The following is a 21636-nucleotide window of genomic DNA, read 5'->3' as shown; positions in this document are numbered from 1 at the left end:
GTTAACATCAAACTCTGCAGAGTTATCGTAGCTGTATTAAATTACTGGGTAGGAGATCAAGAAAAGAAGGGATCTCCACAGAGGCTGTTTATGTTAAAGAGTCAGAGTTCTGTGCTAAACCCCTGCCTCTGATGCTGAAATAAAATAATTATTTATTATTATTTATTTGATTTGTACGGTCAGCAAAGAGGAGTGATCATCAGCTGAGAAAGAGCGCTAGAGCTGTGATGATTGCTTTGAGAGTGTTGATGGAGAAGTACCAGGAGAGGAACTGAGGTCCTGCATGAGGAAGTGGCAGAGAAGTATGAGGAGTGTGAGGTGTGCGGCAGGAGTGACTTAGCTTCAAGGGATTATATCAGTGATCTGTTCTGAGCCTTTTCTTGTTTACAGTGGTGATGGACAGTCTGACAGGTGAGTTCAGCCAGGAGCCTCCGTGGACTGTTAGGTTTGCAGAAAACACTGTGATCTGCACTAAGAGTGGAGAGCAATTTGAAGAGAGCCTGGAAAGGTGGAGGTGTGGAGAGAAGAGGAATGAAAGTCTAATAGAAGCTAGACAGAATACATGTGTGTGAACGACAGGGAGACCAATGGAAATGTGACGGTGCAAGGAGCAGAGGTAGTAAAGATAGTCTGAGATGGTTTGGACGTGTGCATGGGAGGTTTAATGGATATACTGGACAAAGGATGCTGAAGATGGAGCAGGAGGAAAAGAGGAAGACCTCAGATCAGGTTCATGGATGTAGAAGGGTTTGTGTGACGGAAGAGAATGCTAGGGATAGGGTGAGATGGAGGCAGATGATCTGCTGTAGTGATCCTTAAAGGGAGAGGCTGAGAGACAAAGAAGATTTATACAATCAGCAGGAATCACGCAACAATCAGGCAAACGGTTATAATTCAAATAAATCCAGAATAAAACAGCAACACTAAGAATCCACTTAGATATTAAAAAGACCAGTTTCAGTCCAGACACATGTGTTTTTCGGTTTTTGAACTCCTAAGTTCCAGAAAAGTGTCCAGTATCTTCATCTGAAAGATTGACCAAAAACTGCCCATCCTTAGTTATTACAGCTGAAGTTAACTTCAGAAAGATTTTCAGAGTTACAGTCCCTCGAAGAACAAAGTTTATTTGAAATTTGGTGCTTCAAAAGTTGCATTTTGCAGTCCTCATAGCTTCACGAATAGTTTTTCATGGCTACAAAAGCTCTGTTAAAAAAGTGCAACCAAATCTATTTGACACGCAAGCAGTGTTGGTCAAGTTACTTGAAAAAAGTAATCAGTAACTAATTACTGATTACTTCCCCCAAAAGTAATCCTGTTACTTTACTGAATACTTATTTTCAAAAGTAATTAGTTGCTTAGTTACTTTTTAAAAACATTATTTACAACCTGAATAGGTAATAAAGCAATAGATCTTTCAGCCCAATTCTACTTTTTCTGCATAATGCATCATATAAAATGTAATCAAATGAAAAAATCTCTTTTTAAAACTAGTTTTAATCTTTTAACTTTATGCATCAAGCAAAAATTAAATTATATGCAACATTCTGCCCTGGTACAGATGTGCCACAGCGGTCATGTCAGTGGAAGAATCCGGGAGTTTCTCTGTGAATTTCACATTCCCGTGGCAGCGTACTCGGTGCTGGCTCGGAGGTTTAGGGTTTTTTTCACTGTAAAAAGTTTTCCTCCCACGCAGTGTACAGCAGATGCTAATGTTTTTGTCACTTTTTACGGAATCAAACTCAAAGTAATGTCACAGTTTAGTATCGCAGCGTGCGTACGGGAAAGTAACAGTAATATAATTACTTTTTTTGCAATAGTAATCCCTTACTTTACTCATTACTTGAAAAAAGTAATGGGATTACACGTTACTGCCCATCTCTGCACCCAAGTGTCACAATCTAAACAATGAACATCTGAGTCATGGGATATATCGCAGTTTCAGTAAACTGCACCAGTTTAATATGCATGAAGTAGAGGAGCAGAAACTAGCATTGCTACCCTGGATGTCTGACCCGGTTTCTGATAATTCACTGGAGAAAACTTCACAAAGTGTATTAAGGGTAAACATTCGAGGGTCATAGCACCATGTGGCATGGGTAGCTGTGATAGGTCTCCTTCGATGAATTTGCATGCAAGGCTCATCTTCTAGCTTGATTCGTCCTGTGTCCTCCTGTGATATTTGTCAGGGTTGAAAATGTCATCTGGACATCTCCTATAAGTAAAAATAAGGCTGCAAATTGCTGGAAAACTGAGGCGAATTAAAAAGAGCCAACTCCCACATACTTTGAGGGCCTGTAACTTGATAAATATTCATAAAAAGGATGGTAAAGATTTGCATGGCTTTATTAAATATACTAAAGTTATCTTGCAAATAAATGTTAATAAATGATCAGTTTGAGTATCAGCGTCAAAATGTGTAGCTTAGATGACCAGAAGTTTGGTTGTTGCCGTTGTTTCCACATTTGACTGGAGTCAAAGTTTTGAAGTTTGTTTCTTTTTCTGTCCCTTTATGACTCACCTGAATTCCCTTGAGTGATGAGCTCCATCTAACAGCCCTGCATACTTCACTAATGAGCTTTCATTTCCTTTTACCGGTACATTATCAGATCGTTGCCCCCACAGGTTCCATTAACCTCGACGACTGAGATGGACAGCGTGCATCACCTGCTCTCCATTTCAGAGCAAATCTGGTCCCGCGGGGAGATGTTCCTAAGTATGCACTCTGTGATTTTCTCTGTTTACTGTTCATGAGGTAAAGTAGCTACAGTCATTATAAGTGTGCAGCAGGGTGCAACGGGTACATCAGCTGGACTGTGTCAGGAACAGAGATAAGAAGTAACGCGTTAAGCATTACTGTAATCCGATTACTTTTTCAAGTAACGAGTAACGTAAGGTATTACTATTGCAAAAAAGTAATTAGATTACTGTTACTTTCTCATAAGCATGCTGCGTTACTGCGTTATTAAACCATGATTTTGTTTGTGAGAGTGTCTCATGACGATGACGTACGCGTGTGAGATATCTGTGGTAGCAACAGACGTGTGTAGATCAACAATGGATAATATGGAGTGCAGGAGAGAGTACGACCATGCAGAGTTTAAGGCTTGGAAGTACTGACATTACTTTGAGTATGATTCCATAAAAAGTGACAAAAACCTTAGCGTTCACTGTACACTCTGCGTATGAAGAAAACTTCTCACTACAGCAAAAAATTAAACTTCAAATCTGAGCAAGCGCCAAGCACTCTGTCATGGAAATGTGAAATTCACAGAGAAACCCCCGGATCCCCCCAAACAGGTGAAAATAGATTTAAGAGCAACAGGACTTAGTGCTGTTAAATCTTTGGTTTTATTTATTTTTTGCTGTGTTTTACTTGCAGAGTGAGTGTAAACACAAAAAAATATTTAATTTTATATGCTGGAATATGGCAGCACGGTGGCACGGTGGTTAGCACTGTTGCCGCACAGCAAGAAGGTCCTGAGTTCAATTCCAACATCAGGCCGGGGTCTTTCTGTGTGGAGTTTGCATGTTCTCCCCGTGTTTGCGTGGGTTCCCTCCGGGTACTCCGGCTTCCTCCCACCGTCCAAAGACATGCAGCTTGTGGGGATAGGTTAATTGGATAATCCAAATTGCCACTAGGTGTGAATGTGTGAGTGAATGTGAGTGTGAATGGTTGTCTGTCCCTGTGTGTTAGCCCTGCGACAGACTGGCGACCTGTCCAGGGTGTACCCCGCCTCTTGCCCTATGACAGCTGGGATAGGCTCCAGCGACCCTGAAAAGGATAAGCGGAAGCGAATGGATGGATGCTGGAATATGCAGAAAATAGGTTTAAATGTTAAACAAATTTCTTCCGATCAGAGGATGCTGCATATAATTTAATTTTTGCTTGTTGCAATGTGCCTAAAGTTAAAAGATTAAAACTAATATAACAAGTTTTAAAAATAGACTTTTTCATTTGATTCAATTTTATATGATGGATTATGCAGAAAAAATAGAATTGGGCTGAAAGTTCTATGGCTTTATAATGTATTCAGGTTGTGCATCATGTTTTTAAAAAGCAACTAAATAATAGGTAACTAATTACTTTTGAAAATAAGTAATCAGTAAAGTAATGGGATTACTTTCTTGTAGAGGTAATCAGTAATTAGTAACTAATTACTATTTTCAAGTAACTTGACCAACACTGGTCAGGAAACGGGAAAGTGGTGTTTTCTATTTATGTGTTGCCGTTTGGGTCCAGTGGAGGGTTATACTCTGTATTATAGAGGGAAATCAAGCCTCTGCCTTGTGGCATACTGCCAACATATATGGCATTGGACTTTATCAGTCTTTGCCCAGTCTCTTGTAATTGTAACTATCTCCAGACTTAGCCAGAGTCATTGTTTTATCAGGAAAAGGATCCACATTCTGCGATTATATCTACAGAGAACACACGGCATGTTTTTCTCATTGTTTTACGATTTGGCTTCTTTCCACATGTGACCTTGTTCCCACTATTGTGTTGCCAGTTATCAGTGCTGATACAGAGACCTGTTAGGCTATCAGAGCATCCACAGTGCGAGAGAAGGACAGAGGGACTGAGGAGAGTGACTCTGAGAAGAGAGGTCTGTGGACGGCAGCGTGAGGGAGTGGCAGGAAAGGAAGGAAGACTGGTCAGGACCGGCAGGGCGGTGGAGAGGACGGGGAGGGTAAGGAGTGGTGGTGGAGGTGGGAGTGGAGCAGAGCAGCAACGAGGGAATCAGATTTCCTAGCATTAAGGCTGCAGAAAGGGGAGGGGAGAGGCTGGGCCAGTTTTCCCTTCAGACCCTCTCAGACTTTAAAGGAGTTGAGAGCTGAGCTCAGCTGGACTCTGTGAGTTTCTCTTATCCACCTCTGAAAAACTGACTTCACATCCCTACTGAGGTTTCTCCTTTAGGTAAGTCTCACTCAGATACTAAATCACTTAAATCCGTTTTTGGATGAGTCATGCTTGTTTTCTTTAGCTCAGCTGGCTGCATGACTTTGCCAAAGTGATGCGTCGTAATGTTTCCTATTTCTGCGTCTGCTTCTAATTTACTGTACACGATCCTCCCTCCCCCAGCTGCTCTTTAGATTTAGATATAGTTTTACTGGACTGGAAAGAGCACTGGCAGTGCTTGTTCACTTAAATCTGTTACAGGGTTGTGTGCAGATGTGTGCAGAGTCCTGGGTAAATATCCCCAAAGCTTCTGGGAACATCGAGCATTATGCATTAAATACTTTTAAATTAAAACTACAAATTAGAGGCATTCACAGAGAATAAAGACAGAAGCTGCTGGCTGTCATGATTGGCCTGTTTGTTCTCAACATATCCCCCTGAGTCATGTCCTTGTGTGCTTGTGTGTCTGCATGTGGTCAGTATACTCCCTGATGAAGTGACTGTGTGTGACTCACAGCCCTCAAAATAAAACATAACGTGAGCTAAGCGCAGCTTAAAAGTTTAGATTTTGAAAAAGGGTGTGTTAACCTTTCCGCAGAGGAGGTGGAAGGACTCGGATGGAGCATGAAAATGTCTGCAGTGAAAGCACGAAAGCATACATTAGTTAATTGAGCCAATAGCTTTCGAAAATAAACTCTGCTTTAATGCTCTTGGATTGAGAAGCAACTGCAAATACATTCCTCGCATCACTTCAAGCATACTGTGGTGAGAGCTTAGATAAACTTACCCCGAGTGGAGGGGAGCTGTGGAAGACAGCAGCTATAGCAACTTTGAGACTAGAAGAAGAATGTCAGCTTTCATTGACATGCAGCAGCCAGTCTGCAGTGCACATCAATAAACTTGACACACTGTGTCAGTTTATCTGCTCAGAATGAGACTCTGAAAGCAGCAGATCATTGCTAAAGGTCAAAGTCCCCCCTAAAATCAAATGTACATGTTTTCCCTGTACTGTGTAGTGCTATGCAAATGTTTATTTGGTGTGAGTTTCACAGCTTTATATCTATCGGCTGCAAAAATGTCTGCTAAATGTTTCTTACATTGACATGCTCAAAGCATCAAATAAAAACATACATTCAAAAATTCCTTGTTATGAATAGTTTCACTGGGGAACTATTTTCTTTCTTCTATCCTGTCCTGTCACTGTATAACAAGGAAGAGCCTCTCCTCTCATTATCAATGGACAGGATCTCCCTCCTGCACAGTGATACCTCTCGTGACTGTGGTTTAGTGGAAAGGAAATACTTCCTCAATGAAACTTCACACAAGATTTGCATTTTGTTTGTTCTCTTTGGACTAACTGATTCCTAGAAAGAGTAATTGCCCTTTTTAAACACCCCCCCACCCACACACACGCACACACACACACACACACACTCTCCTACACCCGCAAGATGGACAAACAGCACTATAAGCCAGAGGAACAACCTGTACATTTGATTTTACTATATATTATATTATTGTAAAAACTATGATTACATTATGCAATTTAAATATTAGCAGACATATAGGCACCTATGTTTGCAAAATAGAGATTAATTTAATTCCAAGAAACTGTTGAAATTGCACTTCTTTTTCCTATACTGAAACATCAATTATCTTATTATATGGTGTGTTTAAACCTCTTTAGACCGTCAGATAGGGAAGTTTCAAAACTGCCGTCTCCTGTATCGTTACACATTGTTTTTGCTGGAGATAGAGTTGCAGAGAGTCAGTGGATACCTCCCAAAACAAACCCTTCAGTTTAAAGTAACAGTAAAGATTTTTCCTACCATCAGTTTCTCTGTAGATTCATTGTTTATACATTCACCTAACAGGCAAAAGATTTCTGGTTTGATCTTGGGAGGAGAAATAAATCCCTTTGGGGTTACATCAGGAAGGGCATAAAAATCAGCCAAATCAAACACGCAGAGTTGCTCACTGCGGTGATCCTGCGTGAAAAAGAGACCAGCCAAGAGAAGCCCGGTCTTCTCACCATCCAAAACACATCACTGCGTCTGGTTGTTTAACTCAATGCCCGGTCGTTATCCAGCACTGCAGCAGGGAAGTGCTGAGTAAGCTAAAGGAAAAAAGCAAAGTGAGTTTGTGTAATGATAAAAATCTGACCCAGAGAACACCTTCTGAACAAACAAAGATGGATATTATACTGTGATTATTTGCCGGCTATTTAGACAAAGGGACTGATTGAACTTTTGCAAAATCGGTTTAGTTTGGATTCAGGGGGAAATATTTGGAAGCACTCACTGACATCTGGTTCTTTTTAGAAACACATTTCCACTGGCATGTGTCGAGCGTAGAGATGGATCCTGAAGGTTCACGTGAGTAAAATTCTATTCGCTCACTCTGCGATGCAGAAGCTGACCTTTAAGCTGACTGCTAAATTCACCCCGGCTCTGATAGTGCAGTGTGTGAGAGGTTTGTGATCTTTGTGCAGGTATCCAAGATGATCCATACATTCAGGTGATGATGGCCGGGTCGACTCTGAGGAAAGTCAAGTCCCGCTCCTGGAAGAAGAATCGTTATTTTCGCCTTCTGGAGGACGGCTTGACGATCTGGTACAAGTCCAGATGGGCGGGGAGAGGCCACTCCACCTGTAAGTGCAGAAGCATACCTGTGTGTAATAACACGTTAGCTCCTTATTCATTTATTATTCATTTGGTAAATATATCATCAAACAAGCCGCTTTCTGTATTTTATGTTGTGGGGTTATTGAACCAAAAAACAAAAAACAAACTAATAAGAGGCTTTAAAGCATATGTAATTTATTGCACATAAAGCTTATGCTCATGACCGTGCTCATCTGATGGGAGAAGCTTTGTACTGAGAGGGAGACGGTACTGGAGAGGGCTGTTAAGATTGTACCTTCTGCAGCATTATGATGCAAACCATTTCTACCCCACTGGCCCTTTCAGGGTCATATAACACCCCTCTTTCTTTGCATGCTCCTTCACTACAATTTAATTTATTTTAGCATTTCCTCTCGAGAAGAAAAGTTGTTGTTAGGATGGATGTTTTTAGGCTGTTTCTTGTGGACAGATCCAGGATAGCTGTTGCCCCTGTTGCTAGTCTTTATGCTAAGCTAAGCTAACCACATTTAGATTTTTATCTACACATTCAGGCCTATTCTCATTCCACACGGTGAGGCCTAATCACGTAAACTAATGTCACCTGGTAAGTAGGGGTTTTTCTGGATAGGGGAATTTTTTTCCTGAAGGCTTGCTAATCATGCCAGCATGCAAAGTCACAACACAAAGACTCATTCTGAGCTAGAAAAATATTCTAAGGGCTTAAAAATGAGAAGCTATAAGGAAGGAATTATAAATACTTCACTCACATCACATTGATGACACCAAAAAGTGTTTTGAACTAATGTTTTTTGGGGGACTTGATCCAGCAGTGCCTATGATTAAACCGCAATACTTTCTTTTTTTATTTACATGTACAGTAAAGGCTTTCCTTTCCTCATTTACAGCTGTTTACATCCTCTAATGATTATTTGTTGCTGCTGTTTTTAAGCTTTCGTGCTCACCTGGCAACTCTGTGGTTACAACACAAGGGTGTAAATTGTGTAACTCCCCAGGCAAAACCACAGACCCAAATGCAAATAAAAGTTTGTGAGGAGGTAGAGCAGGTCCATCTACTAATTGAAGCTTGAGAGCTTGTGCAAATGGGTGAATGAGGCATATTATATATATTATATAGCTTTGAGTGCCATATAAGAATCAGTCCGTTTGCCATTTAAAGCAGTCCTAGTCTTCACAGACTTAGCAGGTTGAGTCTGAGTCTGGAAATATGGACATGGCATACATGAGCATGGTGTTACTGTTCTCATCTAACTGTCAGCAACAAAGCAAATAGGCACATTTCCCAAAGAGACTGTGCTGAGCTTACCTCAGCACAGTGGAGTCCTTTATAAACTGATTACCGACAGAGCCAAGCAGGCTCTAAGCAGGCCTGAGTTTTACTACATAAGAATTGATTATAGTAACAGCCATGGTGGTATTTCTTATGGCTTCATTTGGCCTATAGTGACAATGCTGTCTGGACAGCACAATTCAGCCACAGGCCCATCGCATATTGGCCAAATGACGGGTGCACAGTGGTACTAAGGGCCAGATCTGCCCTAAAGAAGCTTGCTATAATCTATATCAAGCCCACCTCATGACATTTGGACCACATCTGGGCCAAAACTCATAAGAATACAACTGTGCTCAAAACCTTTTTTGCATGTCCCAATTTTGCAATTAGAAAAAGAGAACTTCATAATTTATTTGTTTACATTTTTCTTGCTAAACTCAGCATTTCCTGAGTGGTCATCCACACCCCACAGTCTGACTGCTGTAAACTATGTCAAACCACCTGATGACCTTTAGGCTGCATTTTGTCCACATGACATTTTGCAGCATCATATCTAAACCAGGTTGGGTAATTACTTATAAAAAACAAACAAACTAAGAATAAGCCCCACATCTAAATTAAAGAGCTGTTTCCCCCTGATTGATGATACATTAGAGATACACCGTCTGACCTCCCCAATCCAAGTTTAACCATTCCAGCATTCTTTTGTTTTAAGAAGTATATTTGACAACATATAAAAATTAGTTTGTAGGTTTTCATGCTATAGTAAAACATGAGGGGTTTCCAGCAATGTTTCACAAGCTGGGTCGAAGTGCTCGGGCTCAACTAAAAGTGAGAATATTTGTTATTTAAAAAAAAAAAAGCAAAGTCCCAAGAATTGTCAGTGTGGTGAACATCCGTCTGCTTTAGAAATGAGTTATTGTTTGAAACAGAATAACAGGAACTCAGCTCATCGTAGCTCAAGATCCCACAACACACCTCAGACATATGAAATGCATCAGTGTAAACCTCGAAACACTGAGCTTCCTCCATGTGATGATCATGTTACAGTCTCGGTGACTGACTTGGAAGCGGTGCGTGAAGGACATCAGTCTGAGGTCCTGCTAAGCATTGCAGAGGAGTTCCCTGCTGAACTCTGCTTCACCTTGGTGTTTCACGGCCGCCAGGGAAATCTGGACCTCGTGGCCGAGTCCCCAGATGAGGCCCAGGCCTGGATCCAGGGTGTGCGCAAGCTGATTCACAAAGCTGAAACAATGGACGAGAAGGAGCGGCTGGACCAGTATCCTTTAACTGTGGTGTTTATTCTGGTGTTGGCTGATATCAGACACACTAGCAGGCGTCTAAACAAAGCTCCAAGTAGTCTGCTTTTAACCTTTTTTTCTTTCCCTCTGAGGTTAGCAGGACATTTTTGAAGTTTAAAAACATTTACTCAGCTATATGTTAGATCTGGGTTTTCCTCAGCGTGTCCTCAGGTGGGTCTGGGACTGGTTTCATAAAGCTGACAAAAACAAAGACGGGAAGATGAACTTCAAAGAAGTGAAGAAGCTGCTGAAGATGATGAATGTAGAGATGAATGAGGACCATGCTCTTCATCTCTTCACGGTAAGAGAAAGGAATCAGCAATTAGCCCCGAGCTCTGACTTCAGCTCCCTTAAAAGACTCGTGAAGGATTCAGAGCTGGATTCAGGATTCAGAGAGGATTTTAGACCTGAGATGTTGATGGTGAATTTATTATTAGCTGCTGCAGTGTTCGGGTCAAGGAAGGGATTAGAAATTAATATATCATAGGTACAGCTCAGCTCAGTTTGCTGAACTTACAAAATTGCAAAACATTATACAAAAAATATGACTATTAGAAGAAAATAAACTCCAAATATACAACAAGTAAGAGACTTTTTCTTTTTTCTCCTCAGATGGCTGATAAGTCAGAGAGCGGCTCTTTGGAAATCGAGCAGTTTGTCTTTTTCTATAAGATGCTGACGCAGAGGGATGAAGTGTGGAAGGTGTTCCAGGACTACTCTGAAGATGGAGAGAAGCTGATGTTGGAGGAGCTGCAGAGCTTCCTGAGTGTGGAGCAGCATGAGGGAGAGCAGAGCGCTCAGCACGCCCAGGAGCTTATTGAACGCTACGAGCCGTCTGAGACAGGTAACAAGGTGACACACTGCACCCTCATCTAGAGACCTGCACCTGAGGAAGCGCAGGGCTGTTGCACAAATGCTATGAAATACAGCCACACCTGTTTTCTGTAATAACAGGAACACACACAAGCTGTTTTAGTGTATTTATTGTAAATAAAACCAGAGAAAGCTAATGTGGTATTGACCCAGTTCAAGGAGATATAGGTTACTGCATCATCATCATCATCATTATCATTATTATTATTATTATTAAGGTGCTTTATATTGTAAGATAAAGACTCACAGTAATACAGAGAAAACTCCAACAATCAAACAACCTCCCATGAGCAAGCACTTGGTGACAGTGGGAAGGAAAAACTCCCATTTAACTCGAAGAAACCTCCAGCAGAACCAGGCTCGGGAAGGGGTGGCAGTCGGGGTCGATGGGATACTAAGATAAGAAAAGAATTTTTAAAAAGAAGAAAATAATATGAAATCATAAGAAAATTGATATAAAAAGGAAGCTAATGTCTCCTGCGACACTCTGCTGTTTGCAGATGGGTTTAACATCATGCTGAGTGCAAACCACAAAGATGCTTCAAACAAGATTTATTCTTGTTTGATTCTGAAAAGTTTCCCTGTCTTTACCTCTGTGCAGCCAAGAAGCAAGGCGCCATGTCCTTAGATGGCTTCCAGATGTACCTGTGCTCTCAGGAGGGCTCCATATTCAAACCCGAGCATCAGGACCTTTACCAGGACATGAGTCAACCGCTCAGCCACTACTTCATCTCCTCTTCACACAACACCTACTTACTGGAGGACCAGCTACGGGGACAGAGCAGTTTGGAGGCCTACATTCAGTGAGGACAACCCGGACACACCACAGACACACACCACTTCACACACTTGTCACAAAGTGGTAAATTAGCTAAATAGACCAAAACATTTTTTCTGTATTAGGCTGTGAACCTTTTTTATTTTTGTTTATTGTAACATTTTAACGTGGGAACGTGTCGAACCTGACTCATTGCAGCCCTATTGGTTGTGTGGTGATGACAGGTTAAGAGTTAAAGGAACTGAAACAGAAGAATTCAGACGTTGGCTGTGTGTGTGTGCAGGGCTCTGAAGAGAGGCTGCCGTTGTGTAGAAGTGGACTGCTGGGACGGCTATGATGGGGATCCTGTTGTGTATCATGGTCATACTTTGACTTCAAAAATCCTCTTTAAGGACGTCATTTCAACGCTTAAAGAATACGCCTTCAGGGTGAGCAGCTTATGAAGCACTGCTTCACCTAAATGTACCTGTTTTTTTATTTATCTCTACTGTTTTTTAGCTTTGCAGCCCACTGATCAATAAGCAATTTCCCACTTATTGTTACTATACTGTACACAAGCCCCTCTTTGCACAATTTCCAGTGAAACTAAGAGATCAGGTTACTGTGCTCCTCTTATTGTCCAGCACATTTGGGAGTCTTTCCTTCTAATGAAGCCATTAATGAACACTAATTAAATTCCACTAACCCCTAATGTATTTGACTGGGCTGTGCGAACCTCAGTCCAACACAAAAACAATTAGATAAATTCAAAACAGTCTCTGCTGACAGTAATGGAAACAATGTGTTTATTTCTGCAGATATAATTTACAGGACTGTGTTTGTGCGCCCAGAAAAGTGTAAAGCTCACATTCAGTTAGTAACTTTCCCTGCCGCTGGAATCCAATGTTCTCCTGCTGAGTGACCCACATGGAAAACAACCAGGAATTTCTAATGTGTCTCCGCTTGATCCTGCTCAAACTTTCCTACACAGCTTCATAGGAAGATGTGATGAGGAATCTGTTTTGGAGGACTGTGGAAACTTATGCTCAACAGTGCAAAGACATTTGCCACTTTAAAGCAGGCAAAACAGTCTCTTGTTTGTTGTAACTATATTGCATCTTATATGTTTGGTAGGCGTCCGAGTTCCCTGTCATCCTGTCGATTGAGAATCACTGCAGTGTGGAGCAGCAGACGGTCATGGCCCAGTACCTGAGACAGATCCTGGGGGACATGCTGCAGACCACCCTGCTGGATGGACAGGTCCCTCAGCAGCTCCCATCTCCACAGGTCAGAATCTGTCAGTTAAACCATGAGAATGTTTATCATTTAATAGTCATATTAAACTCAAGGGTTCAATCATTCAGTCATTTACCAGACACGTAAGAGGATAGTTAAACTCTAACATAGTGACCTCTGAGAAAGGAAAGATAAGAATTTGAGGCCAGATTGAAAGAATGAAGTCCAGGAATGCAAGATTTGTTTCAGAAGCAATAGATATCGAATTCAAAGCTTGAGCCTCCAAAATCCTGACCTAGAACTGAACTGGTAATCTTGCATTTATAAAATGTCAAATACTTCTCTGCTTCCTAGATCACATGGTCACAAGTATTTGCAATAATTCTGTTCTAGCATGATGTTTTTATTTTTGCAGTCTACCAGAGTAGTTTTGCATGATTCACAGTTCAAAAATAATGCATATTTGTCTTACACTGAGCCTCAGTGCTCTCAGCTCTCAGTTCTTCTGTCTGAAAAAAGGTGGATCAACCCCCCATCAACCTCTAAAAAACCCCATAAATTGCCATCCTGCCTTTATCTCCACTCGTACTCAGTATAAAGAACTCAAACATTTTAAGGATCCTGTCATGGTCGTTGTAATATTTGTTTCTTTTGTTATGCTCATTTTGCTGTTTCCCTTCACCATCTACATTCCCTGATCTATGTCTTTTAGTTACTTCTTGTTCCATTTTGAATGATACTTCTGTCTTGTTCTTGCCTTTGTCATTTCCGCTCCTTTCTCGATTGTCTGTTCTGCTATCATCATTTCCACGTCCCAGCCAGTGTTCTTTTAACATTCAGTTGAATAATCTGTTTTTCTGAGGACGGTAGGCTGTGAAGTAATGTGGAAAGTACTGGCATGCCAGCCTTTATAAAAGCTGTCAATAGTCCAAATACTCTCGGAGCAACAGTGCTACTAGGGATGGAAATTCATAAGAATTTAGTGATTCCAATTCCATTATCATTACATTATATCGAAATCACTTTTTGATTCTCATTGGCTCTTCTTTGAGAGTCATCATCGCTATTCGCTAAGCAGCATATTACAGAGATTGTGATCATTTTGTGGAACAAAAATAAATGTCCATATCTATGCTGTGGACTGCTCTAGCATTTTCCTCCTTTGGCACATGAACTAAAATCAGCTGATTGTAGTACAAGTACCCACATAGCAAAATTGGTATGGCCTGGATCTGGCCCACACAATGTGCTTACACATGGCCCGCATAGCACAAAGAATGACGGCCTAGATCTGGGTTGCCAGAGGTGGCCCACACATGGACCAGCACAAGGCCAGTTGCAGACACACTGGTGTGCTGGCCCAGAACAGTTTCACCTCTGGCCCTAGATGTCAGCCTAATGTATACCTTAATTAAGCCATGTAATAACAACATGTGCCGGAACATAATAGTGCAAAAGTAACATGATGAAACTCTGTTCAGACAGTCAATGGACTGACTCTTTTCTTCTCTCCCGGATTACTTGAAGTGCTCTATACAACATGCCACATTCACCCAATCACACACTTTCTCTAAACTGAGTGCTTCCTAACTACATTCATACACAGACATGCAGACTGGAGGAGCCAGAGATCGAACCACTAAACTTCCGATCAGTAGGTGACCTGCTCTACCTCCTGAGCTTCAGCCACCCGGTGGTAAACATGAGTAAACTCTCACTAGGTTTTGGAAAAAGTGTACACTCACAAACCTGTCAAACCTGCATTTGAAACGTTGGCTACCATAGCAGTATAGTATTGCAACATGGCATTTGGATCTTCTAACTAAAATAGGAAAATAGGAACATAAATATTGCCATCATTTCCAGACCTGGCCCACATCTGGTTGACATACACCCTGCCGTGACACCAGTCAGTCAGAAGTGCCAGCTTGATGTCGGATCCAGGCCAGACCTGTTTTCTATGAGCCTGGGCCACATACACCAAACCACAATCAGGCCAGATGTGGTATGCCATCACATAAACAGTGCCATCTATGCCAGGCCTGGCCCATATCTGGATGACATACCACTTACCATGCCAGAAGTCAGCCAGGAATGCCGGCTTGACACCAGATCCGGGCCAGACCCGTCTGCTATGTGGGTACAAGTGGAAACAATAAGCAGGATCAGTAGGCAAGCAGACTAACAATTTCATACGAGTGAACTACTGGGAACAGTTCTCTTCAATGATCGGTTCTCAGTTCTCAGTTCCCATCACTAATGCTAATGCTACATTAGCATTGGCAGGGTAGCTGTGGCTCAGGTGGTAGAGCAGATGAGCTAATGACTGGAAGGTTGGTGGCTCGATTCTTGGCTTCCCCAGTCTGCATGCCAAGTATCCTTGGGCAAGATACTACCCCCAAGTTGCTCTCCGATGCTCCCATCAGAGTGTGAATGTTGGTTAGATTGCACTTGAATTTTGAAGGGAATGGGTGAATGAGGCATGTTGTATACAGTGCTTTGAGTACTCCGGGAGAGTAGAAAAGTGCTATATGAGAATCAGTCCATAGCTGAAAGCACAGGTTTAAAACCACAAGCATTGCTCCTTTTCTTTCTTTTAGCTGTGACTTTTATATTAAGCTAGCATTTTGCATTTTTAAAGGAAAATTTTCAGTTTGGGTGATTTTTTTTTTTTTAAACCTTAACTCATTTAGCAGTTATGCTACACTTAGCCGAGAGCATTGAAATGTTTTTGGACAAAACCCTGACGATTTAACCGGAGGAAAAACCTGATGACTATTAAAAATTCAGTAACTTTTTAAAGATTAATGGTCAGCCTGTGTCTTATTATCCATCCCACACACAGACTGAAAGTACTTGTATAACTTTTAAACTCTTCTCCATTAAAGCACTCAGGACAATCAATGCTAACTTAAAGTAATGGCTGTGAAGAATCCCACTGAGGTTTTAGCCACTTAAAAGGGGGCACATTGATGCATTTACAATAAAGTACAAGAATATGGAACACCTTTATTAAAAGTGTGTATATGAAAAAAACAGAAATTTAGTCTTCAGTCACTTTGTCCTTTTTATTGTACCCACATTCTAACGGCAGATCCAAGTGGCATCTATGGATATGGCTGTGTAACTATGTTAAATTAAGATGAACAGTTATCCTCATTTAAACACTTAAATTAAAAGAAAAAGACAGAAGGTGAAGTGGATAAGTGGACATGCTCCCATATGTCTTCATTACAGGAACTGAAGGGCAAGATTTTGCTAAAAGCCAAGAAGATTGGTGGCCTAGAAGAATATCTCGATGAAACCTGTACAGATGAAGTGAGTGATGAGGAAGAGATGGCCAACTGCGATGCTGAGATGGCTTCGACAGAAGATTCACCTGACAAGGTAGATGCATGCAGTAACTACTTTCTCTCTGTGTTTCCATAGTTCATATCAAAGTGGGAATTAAAACAGATAGAGAGCAGAAAAAGGGAACCATATAGATAGTAAGACAAGGCAGGATTGGATGGTGCTTGACAGTCAAGGAAGGCAGGAAACTTGGCTGGGATTCAAGAGACACAGAGGCGAGACAAGAGTTAATGGTGGGAGATAGTGAAAGAGAAACAGGAAACAGATATTTCAGGCCAATACGAGATGCACTTAAGTGAGACACAACTTCCAGTCTTCTTCTCAGCCTGCACTTTGAAGTAAAGGAACTATATTATCTTCAAAGTAGTGCTTAAGATGTGCTAATTTTTACACTTAAAGTTTACTGATGGGTCAAACTTGGAGGCAGTGAGAGAATAACTGTAATTATTTGTGGCTTAAATAAATCCATGAATCCATAAGAGTCAATGAGATTATTATTCTGATTGGCTGCCCCTCCTGAGATGATCATTTTAGAAATATCTTGCCTCTCTCTCTGACATCACAAAGGCTAAGAATAGAAAAAAAACTATGTGAAACCAAGTCACAGAGTTTACTTACACACACTGAAACAGTGTCCATGTTTAACACGAGCATCCGCAGACACATGTTAGATAATAAGAAAAAGCAGTTTATTATTCTGTATCCTCCTGGTCATATAGATGAAAAGCTGGTAAAGAAACGAAACGTAGCTAGACCTATACTCTACATATACTACATATACAACTAAAATAATGTCAAAAATAGGGCTGTAAATAAATAGTAGTTAGCCAGTAATTTGTCCAATACCCTCGTGAAATTGAAAAGACTTTATGAAAAGTCTGGGTAAAAACAGTTTGAAAATGTTCTGTGTAAATGCAATAAACACTGGACCTACCACATAGAGTCACAAATGCCATGTCTTAAAAAAAAAAAAAGTATATTTATTTTAAATAAAATTGAAAATTCTTCAGTTTTTAGGCGACCACTTTTTCTGGCAAACACAAAAGGAAATAAAATAAATAATTAATATACTTACTGTACTGATTCAAATGCACCAGACTGACTGATAAATATTACATATTACAGATATTAAGATTAGCTGAATGCACAAGGTTAGGGTGTCACCTTTAATTACCTGGCATGTTGAGAATGTTTAAGGTGATGTTTTGAGCTTTGTTGACTGATTATATATTTTTATGCTGCCTCTTTGCAGAAGTCTAAAGCAAAATCCAAAATGTCCAGGGAGCTGTCAGACCTGGTGGTTTACTGCAAGAGCGTGCACTTTGACGGCTTTGAGCACGCCCGTTCACACGCCAAATGCTACGAGATCTCCTCATTCTCTGAATCCAAGGCCAAGAAGCTCGCTAAGGAAGCAGGTAGACGAAGGAGTAGTATATTCCTCAGATAATAAATGAGCTGTTAAATGATTGTGACGGGTCATACATGTGTATTACAATATTTGAAACTGTATCTGACTTAAAGGTGGAGAAGTAGGTAGAGTTATCTATGCTGTAGAAATCTGTTGCATTTGTTCTCTTCAAACATTTCCTCAGGGACGGACTTTGTGCAGTACAACACACGGCAGCTGAGCAGGACGTACCCCAGTGGCCTCAGGACAGACTCATCCAATTACAACCCCCAGGACATGTGGAGCGTGGGCTGTCAGATAGGTGAGGACAAGCTCGCCCTCTGCTGGTGTAAAATCTGAAATCGCCGCCAGTGCAAAACCGGTGTACCGGTGTATCTATTAGGGTTAAGTACGACCTCCTTATTTTACACAGTGTAAGAACGCCTGAATGATATTGATCAGAAATGCTGCTACAAAAAAGCAGTAGCATTATCTGGGTTTTTCTTCCTGTAGGCGAGTATATTTGCTAGTCACCATATGTGTGATGTTTTTTGGTTTAGTGCATCCAGGAAATTGCATTACTGATAGTTTAGAAGTTCAAACAAAAGGAAAGTTTCAGCACACGTACTAAAAGTAATTGGTAGGGAGTCATTTCTGTAATGCTTGACCATTCTGTCAAATATTCAGGTTATGTTATTTGTATCTGCAGGTGGATTTGGTAAATGAGTACTAGTTATATATATTTCAAATTTGTGCCTGATGAAAAACTCTGGCTTCTTCGTCACAGTTTCAGGGTTGTTCTTTTATCATGCTGGAAATGATGTGTTTAAGGTCTTGATGTATTTTTGAGGTGTGGAGTCTGTTGTGCATCCGTCCTATAGTACTGGTCAGAATTTAATCAAACTTGGATACACACACTGATCACTAATGGGTCTTCAACTAAACTATACTCAAGGTCAGCATCACATTTGTCGTTCTACCGGCAGTAATGTGTGAATTGTGATGAATGGTGAATCGGATGAGCTCGCACATCACCGATGTTCTGGTATTTAAGTTGTTGAATTCTTGTTTTTTGGGGGGGAGCTTCAGTTATTATGAGTTCTTCATTTTTTCTTCTAGTGTTTTTAGTTTCTGCTGTGTTTCCCTCTTTTAACATTTGTTATTTAACAAATAAATCAACACTCATCACACGAGGCTGGTTCTCAGGATGATATACAGAGTTGTTCTTGTGAATTTGTTCACAAATTCTACTGTATCTTCTGCTAAAGGAAGTAACAAAGGGAAGGATTGGAGTATCTTGCAGCATGTGACACTCGAGGCTATGGAGAGGCCCAACACACAGAGACAGACACGCATTTATGGCAGTTCAATTAGACTCCACTTCATTGTTTGCACACACACTGCTCTTACAGCTCATGCATTTATTGTGTAATATTATATTAGGAAGTAATTATCCTTGTGGACATCCTCAGTGCCACCCCATGTTTATTTTTAGACGGGTTAGAGCTAAGAGCTGGGTATCTAACATCATCAAGGTGGCTAAAGAGGCTTGACAGGACTTCCTGTCACAAGTGCTCGCACTGATGGTATCTGCTTAGGATGAAAGCCCGTCTCCTGTGGCCCTTTTCACATTAACTCTGACAGCTCTACAGACTCTGGGAAATTATGTTAGATTGCCATTCAGTAAAAAAAAAAAAAAAAGTTAATCAAATTATTGTCTGCCTCTTTCCCAAAGTGGCTTTGAATTTCCAGACAGCCGGTCTGGAAATGGATCTGAACGATGGGCTGTTCAGGCAGAATGGCTGCTGCGGCTACGTCATAAAGCCCGATTTCATGAGAGATGGGAACACTCAGTTCAGTCCAGATAAACCTGAGGAGTGGGAAGGGTACAAACCACTACGCCTATCCATACAGGTACAGAGCTCCATAAAAATCTGTTTATTTTACCTCCAGTGTGGAAATCTGAGACGTGGTGTGAAAGGTAAAGTACGCTAAAATGGGTTGCATGTTTATCAGGTGATCAGCGGGCAACAACTGCCAAAGGTGAACCAGAAAGAAGGCTCTATTGTTGACCCACTGGTGCGAGTGGAAATCTATGGAGTACCACAGGACCAGGCAAAGGATGAGACCAGCCACATTAACAACAATGGTGACTAAGTATTCAACACTTAGACCACTCATGGACAAATTTGGGGAATAAAGTCTATCCCATTTGGTTATATTCATTCCTCTGCTGCCCTCCTCCTGCAGGGTTTAACCCTGTGTGGAATGAGACTCTAGATTTCACCATCCACACCCCTGAGCTGGCGCTGGTTCGTTTTGTGGTGGAGGACTATGACAAAGCATCAAGGAATGACTTCATTGGACAGTACACTCTGCCCTTCACGTGCATCCAACCAGGTGAGCAGAGCACGGAGAGCCCCAGTGTTACCTCTAAGTACAAGAAGACTCAAGTTTGACTGCATCACACAAACTAACTAGCCTCGCTCTCCTCATGATATTCCAAACCTTTTGGGGTGTCCCAGGCCATGGATGATGTCAGCATCAACAATAAGCCTGTAAAACTGTAAAAAATACTCTAACTGTAAAAAATAATGTTTAAGCCCTCCTTCTTTGCATTTTATATTTTCCTAAACCATTCAATGCATTGGATTCTTGGTAAGCAGATTCTGGCCCCCACGCCGTGTAATGGACACTGTTGGGCTTTTTGTCTCTAATATTTGGAAGCTCTTTTTCTTGCATTAAAAAGTGTCTTGAGACTTGTTTTGAAATTCTTCTTTTTTCCAGGATATCGTCACATACATCTGCTGTCTAAGGATGGAACAGCTATCCCGCCCTCATCGCTCTTTGTTAACATCAGCATTTCTGAGCTCACATGAAGAACAACAAGAAATCAGATGTGGTCACAAGGACGACATGGAGCAGTACTTCAATCTGCCAACGCTACATAAGACTGTCAAAATGAACCACATGGAACAGATCATCCCAGAAATCAGCATTATTTAATTTGAGTTTTCAACAGTGACAAAGTGGAGTGCATCTCTTTTAAACCAATCTATAATTTTTAACCACGGAATAAGATAAACTAGGCCATGCAGTACTATTTATTTAGGTTTTTAAGTCCAATATATGCAACTTTACATTCCAGAAATTGTAAAAAATATTTTAAGTGATGGATGTGAAAGTAAGACAAAAGACTGCAGCATGTAGAGAATGTCAAAATATCTGTAACAGTACTGAAAGGTTAGATGTGGGGAAAAAAGACAAATCTCAGTATTAAAAATCCAGAAATATACTCACAACGTTGCATGAATGACTTATTTCTAATTAATGAATGAATGTTCTACAAGGCCATGTTGTGTATAATGTAAATATATCTTTGTATGTAATTTTCTGAGTGGTTAAAAACCTGTGTGTGAAATTCAGTTGTTCAGAAACATTTGTGGCTTGTTCATTTTTTTTTTTCCAACCTTGTTTCTAGAAATTTGGGGAACTTCTTAAAATGTAAATTAAACAGAACACAAACACTTGCAAACAGTTGTTTATCAATCCCAGCTGGGACAGGGCGAGAGGTGGGGAACACCCCGGACAGGTTGGCAGTCTGTCACAGGGCTAACACACAGAGACAGACAACCATTCACACGTATGACCTATTCAAAGTCAGCTGTTATCCCAACATAGATGTCCTTGGACTCCAGAGTACCCGGAAAGAACTGACATAGGAACCTGAAGTGGATTCAAATTCAGGTGCTAAGTATAAGAAACCCAGCATTTAACAGAAAATTGGTGTAAAAATTATTCTATGCATGCAAAATATTTCAGCGCTAATGGTACAAATGAAAAACGTGTTTAAAAAAAAGAAACACCTGGTGGAACATTTTGCAGGTACTTAGGTTTACCTGTGCCAACACACAGAGCA

At 40.9% G+C, this 21636-nt stretch overlaps 1 protein-coding gene across 1 annotated transcript; it reads left to right on the top strand.

Moving 5' to 3' along the window:
• Nucleotides 1–4803: 4803 nt before the first annotated feature.
• plcd4b (phospholipase C, delta 4b) lies at nt 4804–21622 on the top strand. Its single transcript, XM_063496883.1, has 16 exons — nt 4804–4915; nt 7219–7272; nt 7389–7547; nt 9863–10091; nt 10285–10414; nt 10726–10957; nt 11588–11789; nt 12048–12192; nt 12878–13030; nt 16217–16366; nt 17583–17745; nt 17923–18039; nt 19453–19631; nt 19734–19866; nt 19968–20117; nt 20505–21622. The coding sequence occupies exons 2-16, from the start codon at nt 7254–7256 to the stop codon at nt 20594–20596; spliced, it is 2253 nt and encodes a 750-aa protein (XP_063352953.1). The 5' UTR covers nt 4804–4915; nt 7219–7253; the 3' UTR covers nt 20597–21622.
• The last annotated feature ends 14 nt before the right edge of the window (nt 21623–21636 follow it).

The sequence above is a fragment of the Pelmatolapia mariae genome, linkage group LG16_19, assembly GCF_036321145.2.
Source record: "Pelmatolapia mariae isolate MD_Pm_ZW linkage group LG16_19, Pm_UMD_F_2, whole genome shotgun sequence".
Lineage (NCBI taxonomy): Eukaryota > Metazoa > Chordata > Actinopteri > Cichliformes > Cichlidae > Pelmatolapia > Pelmatolapia mariae.
Note: the sequence above shows the minus strand (reverse complement) of the source record. Positions and strands in the feature narration are given on the sequence as shown.

Bases quoted from the DNA above. Each gene is read 5' to 3' on its own strand.
- plcd4b (XM_063496883.1), top strand. The intron at 11,790-12,047 runs GTGAGGACAACC...GTGTGTGTGCAG, and splicing joins AGTTTGGAGGCCTACATTCA to GGCTCTGAAGAGAGGCTGCC. The intron at 12,193-12,877 runs GTGAGCAGCTTA...TATGTTTGGTAG, and splicing joins TTAAAGAATACGCCTTCAGG to GCGTCCGAGTTCCCTGTCAT.